We start from the raw sequence: 11,747 nt of genomic DNA on the forward strand, positions 1-11,747 counted from the left end.
TAGTGCAAAAACTATTTTTGGATTTCAGGATTTTTTTTTTTTGTACCAAAATTGTTTCAAAGTCGTTTAATTCCATTTTTCTGTTTTAAAGCCTGTTCTGAGGGGAAAAATTAAATATTTATGTATTTGAAAGACAAAAGGATGGGCGGAAGGAGAGGAAAGAGAGAGAAAGATCTTCTATCTTGTAATTTACTCTGCAAATGCCCCAAACAGAGTGGGGACTAGGCTGAAGCCAGGAGCAGGAACTCCACCCAGGTCTCCCACGTGGGTGGGACCTAAGTACTTGGACCATCACCTGCTGGCTCTCAGATGCATGAACAGGAATCTGGGTCGGAAGCAGAGAAGCCGGCGTTCTTACACAGGAAGCAGGCGTGCCAGGTGACTAACCTGTTCCATACACCGATGCCTCCACTAACATTTGAAGTATCCTCAGAAAGTGCCATCCTTAGAAGTACACTTGGTTTACTTTCATGAAGCATTTTGTAAGCTTCATATCCATTCCACTCAGTACCCAGACCTGACATCTGAAAAGTAACTTTCCACAGGAAACTTGAAGATTAGCGTGATTACGATAGGAATCTGGCCACCGTGCTCTGTCCATGTGTCCTGGGTGAGGGAACCTCTCGGTTGCAGCATGGAAGTAACCCTGCCCCGTTCGGATCCCATCAGTGTGGGACCGTAAGTTAGCCCAGAGTAGACGCTCGATAAACCAAGTCCTCCAAGTGGGGAACTGAGTATTTCTCTGGTTTTTTTTCGTAGGCTCCAATGGATATTCCAGGCTTAAACCTGAGTCAACAAGAATACTACCCCTATGTGTACTACAAGATTGATTGCAACCTGCTGGAATTCAAGTAAAGCCGAGCTCCAGCCTAGCCACCCTGTCCTCGTGCCGGTGTGTGCCCACAGAGCCAGGCTGTGACCATAGTGCTTGAATCCTGCCAGCCCTGCTCGCCTCAGCCCCTGCCTAGGTGAACTCTCCTCTAGTGGTCCACATCTCAAGAGTTTCTTTTCAAAGAAAAAAAAAATATATATATATATACTGTTTTCTTTTTATGGATCAGGTTTGTAAATGTGTACTGAAAAAATCAGAGTTTATTTATAAGTGCAGGAGTTTATTTAAAAAGATCACTGATATCATGGTATGCATTAATTCCATTTGTTCCTACTGTGCACAGAAGCCTTGTTTACAAGGGAATGGTGAACATTTGTACCATTTTGTTCACAGTGTTAATAGTTATTCAATCGTGATGTGAAGAAATGTGACCATGTTCAGGTATGTGTTTTCTGAATGTTTCCAATTCCAATCTGTCAGCACTGTTGACACCCACAGGAAAGAATAAAATTACCTGTGCAAAGGTGCATTGTGTGTGTAACTTCAGAAGATCGCAAGTCAGCCTCAGAACGTCATCAGTGACGTCACAGCTCCCTTGCTATGCTGCTTCCAGGGTTGCTGCGTGCCGAAGTGTGACTGGCATGTGATCTATGTGTGCCAAATTTGGGTCAGATCACAAATTTAAAGATTATTTTTCAACATATGATGGGTATTTACATTTGAACACTGGACTTCTTAGAAGTAGGACTAATTTTGAATAAAGTTAGTAAAGCTGTGTAGTGTTAGCCATTTCTTTTGTCAGCATTTATTGTTTTCTTTTATTGTCCTCTAATAACAAAAGCCGTGGTTGTGACATGTCATATGTGACGTGGCCTGACAGTGTAGAGACATTGCTAGCCTTTAACCTTTGATGTGAATGACTTCATGTCCTGAAAGAGCTTGGACGAATGAAGTTTATGTATTACTTTAAGGGCATTTGTGAATGAGTTTGTGGCCTCCATGCTTTTTATGTTGAAATTTTGTATTGTTATGTCTGAAGTAATTGTTAGCCTAACAAATGCAAGGTAGGACAGGTGGGGGCCCTCCCTGCAGCCTGACCCCCAGAGGAGGTTTCCCTGTTCTGCCTTCCCCTCTCTAACACATGGCTGAAGAGTGTGTTTTTAATAAAGCGAGGTTCATACCGCATACGTTCCATCACTTGCCTGTCTTCTGAGGGGTGAGTGTCTCAGCTGCTCTGATGTGTCACGCCATGGTCTGCCAGCTGTCGGGGTGGCCTCGTTATTGGCAGGGTTTGCCCTGAAGCCCTGCTGGGCAGAGCCCCATTTCCTGTTGTTGGGATTTCTGCAAGGGAGGCGCAGAAGTGGACTTGTTCTGTAAGTTAGACTTGCACCACACCCTGCCAAGTTACCTGCCAGAATTGTGCATCTCAGACTTGTACAGTGTGGCTTTATTCCAGGTATTCCTTTGGATAAGAGAATGCTGTGAAAATTGTTCATTTTGATGGCTGAACATTCTGGGCTTCTTGTCGTCTTTTGCAAATGTTCTCTCTCTGAGTGTTGGTGTCTGCCACATGGAGTCAGTCTCTGCCACTGAGGTGTCACCTGCATGCCCAGTGACATTCAAGCTTTCACTTAGTTGCTGATTCTGTTGTGCTGAGAGCAGGTAAGATTTGTGCCAGGCTTAAAAGCCCAGCATCTGCTTGAGAACATGGGATTCTCACTGAAGCTCCTATTGGGGTGCCATCAGGCAGGTTGGGACCAGCCCCAGCTCTGCTCCCAGGAGCCCTGTGACCTGAATGCAGGTCCCTAGTCTCTCTGTAGAAGCAACAGGATTCGATCCCACCACACGGGGTCGCTGTGATGTGTACATGAGACCCCCTACAGCCCAGGCCCTGCGGGTGTGACTCAGTGTCCCTGGGGAGTCCGCATGACTTTCCTTGCTGTGCTTAGCTCAGGAACTCATGGATACCTCAGCATCAGAGTCCACAGGTGAGACGTGTGTGCAGATGTCAGCTTATGTGGCCACCGAGCTATGGCGCAGGTGTTTCTGTGGCTGCCGCTTTGCCTTCTGCTCCAGGATAGAACTCAGATAACCCAAGAGTCCCAGACTCTACCGAATTGTACCATAAAATTCTAAGTTTAAAATAAAAGTAAAAAGAAGGGGTCATGAAATACTTAGTGATATCTGCTGCCTCAAAACTTCCTGTGCAGTGTGTGATGGCAGCCCTGGCCATCCCAAAGTTGCATTTGTGGAGACTCAAGATCCAGAGAGTTAAGTAAGTCCTTTGCTGAAAGTCACCAGTTTTGAGGTTGGCATTCAGCTTCGTGTTAAGGTGATCATATCTCAAATCAGCATACCTGGGCTCAAGGTCCTGACTCTAGCTCCTGCTAACACACACGCTGGGAGGCAGCCATGATAGACCACGTGACTGATTCCTTCTACCCCTGTGAGAGACCTGGGTTGAGTTCCTTGTTCCCAGCCCCAGCCTGACCCAGGCCATCACTGCCACCATTACAGGGACTTCTCCCCTCCCTTTTTTGTTCTCTTACTCTAATTTAGATATTTGTGGTTTGTTTGTTTTGTATGTGTGTGTGTTTAAAATTTATTTATATTGGAAAAGATTTGCAGAGAGGAGACAGTGAGAAAGATCCGTCTGCTGGTTCACTCGCCAAATGGCCTCCGCAGCTGGAGCTGAGCCCATCCAAAATTGAAGCCAGGAGGCAGAAGTGGGTGCAGGGTCCTAAGGCTTTGGGCCGTCCTCCACTGCTTTCCCAGGCCACAAGCAGGGAGCTGGATGGGAAGTGCAGCAGCCAGAACATGAACCGGCATGTATATGGAATGCTGGCACTGCAAGAAGGAGGATTAACTAATTGAGCCATCACACCAGCCTCCTGGGTTGTTTTGGTTTTTTGGTTTTTTTTTTTTTTTTTTTTTTTTGTAAGCTAATAGTTTGAGTAAGAACCCAGATAGAATCTTAGAACTCTGACTGCTGAATTCTTTATAGCAAACCCTGTCCCCTCCGTTAGGTGCTGTGTGAGCTGAGCTGACTGAGGTAGACAGTGATGTGGGAAGGGCACTGGTATGGGCGGCCAGATAGTGAATGCCCACTGCAGGGTGGGGTGCTGTTGTGTCTGCTGCCTGTGTGCTCATCTCACCAGCTTGTCTGTGTTTTTCTGTACTCAGTAAAGGAAACCCCACATGCTGAAGCAGGAAATTCTAGAACAGTCCTAGTGGCTGGGTGGGTGAGCACATTATCAATGGTACCTTTAAAGTGATGCTTTGTACAAAGCAAATGTGACCTTTTATTTGTCCTCACTTTAAGACAAAGAATGTTGCAAATAAAATATCAGAAGCCGATAGAGCTTTAAGGTTTTTCTCCTTCATTCTCAGCTGCCATTTCCTTTAAAGAACTCGAAGTCATACATGGACACAGTAAAAACCACACTGGCAAGACAGTTTCTAAAGGGAGACTTGCCTGCCTCTAGAACCTGTGTTCTGGGCTTGGTCATTGCTGGGCACCCGCTGTTTGCCCTGGGAGGGCTGCACTGCCCTTAGGTTCCAGTGGAGCTACAGGGAACACTCACCTCCATGCTCGCTGCTTCAGGTGCCCAGCCCTGGGCAGCGCCCACCTGATTTCAGGCATGAACGCATGTGGCTTAGGGGGCCCATTTACGTCACCAGAGAAATCGCCCTTGTGATATTTTGATATCCAGGCTCAGGAACTAAAAGAGAAAAGGGACCAGGACTTGGTGATGGTAACTTGTGAGCTTGCTGGGCTTTGCAGGAGAAGTGAGAAGGGTACCCCGGGACCAGGCGTGGGCCTGCAAGCAGCAAGGTGGAGGCTGGGGCAGCTGCAGGCCGCAGGCCTCAGTGGGGTTGCAGCTGCAACCTGGTCCTGACCTGCCTTCCGCCTCCTCGCAGCTCCCTCCACGACCATGGGGAGGGTGAGGTCAGTGCTGTGGTGGGCCTCAGGCCCTCAGACATTTGGCCCAGGGACTAGAATTTGGAAACCTTCCTGGGGCCAGTTTGGCACTGCTCACATGGCATCTGTGATCAACCCTGATGGTGATGGTTTGTGAGTGTTTCATAAGCAAAGGGATAGACTGTGTGCAGTACTGTGTGGAACTTGAAATTACATATGTATAAGTGTGAATGTATGTGTGTTGCCAGAAGAACTATCCAGGATATCCATTCAGCTTTCAGCTATTTTGCCATTTCCTGGGTGTCAGGGACCCTCCTGGGCAGGTTTGTGACAAGAAGTTGTCTTTTGCACCGACGCAGCTCAGTGTTTATCTGGGTAGGCTGGTGCTGAGACGGAGCAGTACAGATCCAGGTGGTGCAGGTCTCCGGCTCCGTTAGAGAGCCAAGCGTCCCTTTCCTTAAACAGTGATTTGCAGGTGCTGCGCTTGGCCACCAGAGGGCACCGTGGTGCCGCCGCAGAGCCCACGCGCTCTCCCAGCTCCCCCAGGACGCCCTCGGCGCCCGCAGACCCACCCAGCAGCGTCCAGCCCCGGAATATTTCGCTGCAAATATTAATTAAAGCAGAGTTCGTGGCGGAAATGTCAGAGGGCTCATGTTCACGTTGCAGTGTAACCAAGTCTGCGGGTGTGTGTGTGTGCACGCACGTATAACTAAACTCCAGCAGATGGTGCCCGTTCTGAGTGGTCAGAAACACAAGGAGATTGGCGGGCAGCGCGGGTGGGCCCCGAGCACACCCTGCACCCCAGGCCCTGGGGACACGACACTGAGCGGGCAGGACACAGTGCAGGCCTCACTGGGGCTCTAGGACTGGTGACTAGTGGTGCCTTGCCTGGCACAGCATCGACTTGCAAAGTCCGCGTTAGAGAGGGGATTGTCTGAAAGCCGGAGTCTAGAAGACAGCGCCCTAAGCATGTCGGCCCGGAGAAGTCAGGGGGTGAGGAACAGGGCCCCGTGTTTCTCCAGATCTACCCCACACGTGGTGTGGAGACTGTCCACGAGGAATTCCGGGGGTGACGGACCCTGCACGTCAGAGCTACCCAGGCCGGTGGCCCCGACCCCGGGCGGTGGTCGCTGCCAGTGTGACGGAGGAAGGGATGGATGGATGGATGGAGGGAGGGAGGGAGGGAGGGAGGGATGGGTGGATGGATGGCGGTTCAAAGCCTGCGATGGAGGTTCCTGACCCCAGAACTCGATCCAGGCGCCACCCTGCCGCCTCCCAGGCTCTGCGCCTGCTGGACCGCGGACGGCCCCGAGGGACACGGTGTCCTGACTGAACCTCCCGTGGAAGAGGCCGGGCCTGCAGCTCCACGGCTGGCCGCGCCCTGCGTGGCTCTCTGTCCTGGGGGCTCTGGGCCGTGGGTCGGCTGCCCGGGAGGAGGCGAGGGCCACTTGCCCTGTCGCCCCCACGCGCAGCTCCTCGCGCCTCATTGCACCGCATGCCTTCCCCAACGGCCGCAAACGGCCGCCTCGCACCGGGCACCCGCTCTTCAGGTCTTGCCCGAAGGATAACCGCATCCAGCCGGCCTGTCTCCCGGTTTCCCAGCCCCGCTCTTCCTCTGCTCAGCCCAGGCCTCTGCTAGGAAGCTCTGGTCCCCTTGTCCTCTTGTCCCGATGGGCGTTTTCGCGTGTGGCACCAGGAAGCGGAGTCAGGCCTCAGCTCTCTGGCCTGAAGCCCCGGGACCGTGGCTGTCTTCTCCCTGCCCGGCCCAGCCTGGCCGCCCCTCTCTGAGTGCCCGGGTGGCCTCCATACCCGGACCTGAACCCTCTCTTCCTCCACAGAAGTGGGGTGACCATGGAGGCCTGCAGGGTGCCAACAAACATCGGGATGTAACTCGGTGTGTGAGTCGGATGCAGACAGGTGCCTGTGCAGAGGGCGGGACCCACTGCTGGCTTATTATTGAGTTGACTTTAGTTCCTGTTTAGTTCCTGCATTGGGAATCTTGAGCGAGTTGAAATAAGTTCCCCCTTTACAGCCACGTCCAGGGCCTCCCAGGATGACGTGGCCGACAGTTTCACTCCTAGGTGTGTACGTGAACTGTAGCCGCGCAGCCACCAGAGACTGGTGCGGGAACCGCTCACCGCGGTCAGAAAGTGGAAAGGAAACAACCGAGTGTTTCTCTGTTAAGGAATGAACGCGAAAACCAAACATGGACCCTTGGAGCCGTGGGAGAGTACTCGGTCAGGAAGAGAAGCCGGAGTGCGAACTGTGCCCTGCATGGGAGAGCCTTGAGAGCGTTACACCGTGTGACAGAAGCCAGAGGTAAAAGGGTGATTCCTTCCTGGGAGCCATCAGGAGTGGGTGAACCCATAGGTGGTGGTAGTGGGCATTCGTTTAGCACTGCTACCTGGGGGCGGGCCCGCATCACTCAGCAAACACTTGGTTCTGGCTGAATACCTCGGTGCTAGCTGTTGCCATTTGGGGAATAAACCAGTGGATGGAAGATCTCTTCTCTCCTTTCCTTTCCCCTCCGTCCTTCCTCTCTTATCTCTGCTCTTCCCCTCCCCTCTCTCTTCTCTCCGTGAGCCCTCTTTTTAGCTTACTTGTGCTTTGCACCCCTGAGACTTTGGGAGGTTGGGGAGCTGCCAGGTGCCAGAGTGACCTGAAGACCTGGCTCAGAATCCCCAGGAACTTGGCCTGCTCCTGTCCTCTGCTGCCCCCAGGCCTCAGACTGGTATACTGGGCACACAGCGTGGACTTCCTTCCCAGAACCCACCTGCAACTGCTTAGGCCCACAGCTGGTGATCCCACACACTGGGATGCCAGCGTCCAGGGCCCTTGCATGGCAGGAGCAGGCCATGACCTCCACTGCCAGGTCGTGAGGAGGGGACACTCCACTCTGCTGCCATCCACATTGCTGCACACGGGACCTGTGTGCTGGGCCAGTGATCTCAGCAGCTGCTCCCTGGTGTGGGGCAGCATGCGCCCTGGAGCCTCTCCCTCCCCCCCAGCCCTGGGGAAACATCACCCCATTCTCTGTTCCTCTAGGCCCACCTTTCTGGAACGCCCGCAGCAGTGACACTGGACAGCACTGGTCGTTTTGAGGTGATCCACGTGCTTGTCAACTCAACTGGACTTGGCCAAGGGCACCGACGGATCCAATCCACGCAGGCAGCTACGGTTTTTATTCATGAGAAGCAATCACAAGGCTCAAGAAAATGAGGACCTCAGAAAGCTCCTTGCAGACCCCTCCTCTTGCCTTGCCCTGAGCTAGGCGGAGATACCTTCCTGTGGCAGATGCCAAGGGCAGTAGGATACAGCATGCCCATAGGCAGCTGCCCAGCATCCCCCTGCCACCCCTTGCCAGCCCTGGCTCTCCTCAGGGTTGCTGGCTGAGGTGCCAGCCTCCTCAGGTGCAACCACTGGGACAGCTGCTGGCCCTGTGTGGTCCCTGCTACCCCTGATGCTGCGATGATGGAAACCACTTGGCCTGGCCTGGCTGCTGGGCTGAACCTGGACTCCTCCCCTCCTACAGTTGGCCATGTGGAAGAGAATCCAGCATGGGGACTCCCATCGGAGGCTGCTGGTTATGGCTCCTGGTTGTCCCGGGGCTGCAGTGATGGGAGGTGGGGTGGGCAGCTTCCTGCCGGGTTTTCCTCCAGTCTGTGTGGACAGGTGCACTCCACAGAACAGCGAGGCTGTGCCAAGGGCTGAGACCCAGGTTGCATGCTTCTCCTGCTGGTGGTTCTGTTCAGAGTTCGGTGAGCCTGGCTACAGGGACACAGGGCAGCAAGGACTTGACTGTGGTGTTGCTCCAGGCCAGCAGGAAGCCCAGGCCTGCCCTGCGCTCCTGTGTTCTGGATTCTGGGGAGAAGCCAGGGGCTCCACAAGGGTGACCTCGTTCTCCTTAGCTTCTTCTTGGCGGGTACTGAACCACCGGTGGGTCTGGGCCCATCCCAGGCCTCCAGGTCTAGCATGTAGCACACTCGACCCTTTGAGCTGGATTACCAGGACCCGGCAGCAGTAGCAGCCATGTGAGACATAGGCCCACACCCCTCTAGATTTCTCCCACAGAAAGGCAGTAATGCTGCCATTGTGATGGACAGGGTCACCGCCAGGCTCTGTATGTCAGTTTTGAGGGTGTCACAGTCCTCTGTGGCACAGAATTCTGGGGTTCCTGGAAACCTTCCCCGTTTTCCCTTCACTAGCTAGCAGCTGAGTCAAGTTGGTCAATGTGGTGGTCATGCGGGAGTCCAGCAGTAGGTCACCAGCTTAGCATTCGCATAGCAGTAATGTACTGCAGACAGCGTCTAACTAGCTGAGGGCCTGGCCTGCCCCTACAGGCTGCCTGCTGGGGCATGCGGTCCCCGAGAGCGCCCTTGCATGCCAATTCCATAACGAGGAATAGAAACCGGATGATGTTCTCGTGACGCAGGCTCTTGAGCAGGCCACTTCCCACTTCACCTGTCATTCACTGGAGGATTGCAGTGGTTTCTCAGGATCAATTTCCCAGCCACTCACTTCCCAGGCACCAGGGACCAGGAAAGGTCCACCAGCTTGAAGCTGCTGTGGTCCAAAACAGAAAGGAAGTAGTACCCATCTGGAGTATTCGCTTCCTGATGCAGGCTTTCTGATTACTCTTTCAACGGCTCCCTCCATAACTTCCAGCTAAGCAACTATTATGATACATAATAAGACAGCCAGGGCACAAGCTGCCACCGTGACCAGTGCACAACTCTAGCTACTTCTCTAAACAAGTGGCACTTAAAACTGGACACTTAAAAACCACAGAAAAGGCTATATAATCGCACTAACAATGATAAATCTGACAGCTGTTTGACACAAAGGGGGTAAAGCAAAAATCTGCAAAACAAAAAGCAAAACAATAGAAAAAAACTAAAATAGGGGGAAAAAAAAAGAGTAGTTCAAGAAACAAAAAATACTGCGCGGCACAAACCTTAGGTGAGATGGGCCCGAGTCACATAGGTCACCAAAGACAGCTCCTTGGGTGAGGAGGAAAGCCAGGCCCCCGCGGGGCTCGGGAAGCCTGTGGAGCACGCGGCGGCAGCGGCTCATGACGTCAGAGCAAGCCACGGACTGCTCACAGCTGCAGGTGGAACAGGGCTCCTCGGGAATCTTCCACGTGCAACTAGGAGCAGCAGCTCCGTGCTTGGGTTGTTGATAGCGACTGATGTGTAGTTCCTGAGAAAGCAGGATGTTTCAGTGGCCTTTCATTTCTAGAAAGTGCTCACATTTTAACTTTTGAAGACCTGATTTCTACATTCAAAATAATCCGTTCCTTATCCTTTGACCTCGGAATGACAGGCCTCACGGTGCCACTTCTCTGCTATGACAGTAAAGAATGTTCCGTCACCTGAGACACCGCCAGCACGTTACGTCAGCCGAGAGGACCGTGTCCTCCCAAGAGCGTCACAGGTTCAGGAGGCGGGAGTCGCTGTAGCCAGGTGTGGAGGGCCGGAGCAGGGACAGCGAGAGAGCTCTGTCCGCCTCAACTGTCCTCCGGCTAGGAGGGAGGAGCTGAGGCATTTCCAGCTGTCGGAGGTGTTCTGGGCCACCACGGCAAAATACTTCGACATAGGTAACTGAATAAGACGTTTCATCTCAGTGTTTTGGAGGCTGGGAAGTCTACGAGGATGTTTGCAAAGAGCTCACCCTGCTTCAAGGATGGTCCCTTCACAGAAAACATGAGGAACTGGAAAGACCAATGGTTTGGTCAGTTGAAGCCATGCATATGTGTTGAAAGTTGCCTGGTCAGTTGAAGCCATGCATATATGTTCAAAAGTTGCTTGGTCAGTGGAAGCTATGTATATATATGTGTGTTGAAAAGTTCCCTTGTGGCCCTAAAAATTGTACATTAAAAATAAACTTTTTAAAAAGTGCCTTCAAATCATGAAACTAGACATTCTGTGACTGGTGTGGTGGTTCATTGGGTTAAATTTCCACCTGCGGATCTGGTGTGGTGGCCTAGCAGCTAAAGTTCTTACCTTCAACATGCCAGGATCCCATATGGGCACCGATTCATATACTGGCAACCCCACTTTCCCATCCAGCTCTCTGCTTGTGGCCTGGGAAAGCCGTCAAGGACGGCCCAAAGCCTCGGGACCCTGCACCTACTTGGGAGACCTAGAGGAAGATACAGGCTCCTGGCTTTGGATCAGTGCAGCACTGGCCGTTGCAGTGGGGAGTGAATCATCGGACAGAAGATCTTCCTCTCTGTATATCTGACTTTCCAATAAAAATAAATCTTAAAAACAAAACAAACAAAAAACTATCACCTGCAACATGGCATCACATATGAGTAACGGAGTCCCAGCTGCTCCACTTCCAATCCGGCTCCTGTTAAATGCCTGAGAAAGCAGCAGAAGATGGACCAAACACTTGGGCCTCTGCCCCCACATTCATGGGAGACCAGGATGGAGTTCCAGGTTCCCAACTTTGGTCTGAAGTAGCCCACGCTGCTGTGGGAGATGGACCCCTCTGTTACTCTGCCTTTCTGGTCTTTCCGCAGTCAGTCATGCTGTCCAGGAGGTGGCGCTCCTGTGATCTCGTCCCCTCCCAGAGTCCCCACCTCTTCAATTCTGTGGCCTTGAGCTTGAGTTTGAATGCGAAGTTTGGAGAGGCATGGACATTTGTTCCTTAATCGCTCAAAGGCAAATACAAGTGGATTTCATTTGCTTTCTTCATTGATGAAATGGTTTAAGGGACTGCTGTCGGCCAGGCCCAGGAGCTAGAGAGGGATGCAGCAGCGTGTCCCCCAGGAAGGGGCTCCCGCCCTCACTGGGAGGACTTTCTAGAAGGGCAAGGCAATGGCAAAGTTCATCAGAGGACATAGGGCGGAAGTGGAGTGAGAAATCAAGAAGTGCTGGCGGGGGATGCTGCAAGCGGCTGTGGAAGCAGCTAGGTTTTGGGGTGCTGGGTAAACAAGAACCTGGGCCTAGGGGATGAGGCCACAGAGCCCCAGAGTGAACAGCCAGA

The 11,747-nt window shown here is 52.4% G+C and overlaps 1 protein-coding gene across 1 annotated transcript in view; it reads left to right on the plus strand.

The window, feature by feature from the left end:
- ATP6V1C1 (ATPase H+ transporting V1 subunit C1) overlaps nt 1-1,607 on the plus strand; it is a 42,792-nt gene extending 41,185 nt beyond the window's left edge. Inside the window, exon 13 of the mRNA XM_040972677.1 lies at nt 760-1,607. Within this exon, the coding sequence (XP_040828611.1) occupies nt 760-855 (96 nt within the window). The 3' untranslated portion in view covers nt 856-1,607. The remainder of the gene's footprint in view (nt 1-759) is intronic.
- Nucleotides 1,608-11,747: the final 10,140 nt, after the last annotated feature.

The sequence above is a fragment of the Ochotona curzoniae genome, unplaced genomic scaffold (genome assembly GCF_017591425.1).
Source record: "Ochotona curzoniae isolate NIBS_2020 unplaced genomic scaffold, NIBS_Ocur_1.0 contig_2318, whole genome shotgun sequence".
Taxonomy (NCBI): Eukaryota; Metazoa; Chordata; class Mammalia; order Lagomorpha; family Ochotonidae; genus Ochotona; species Ochotona curzoniae.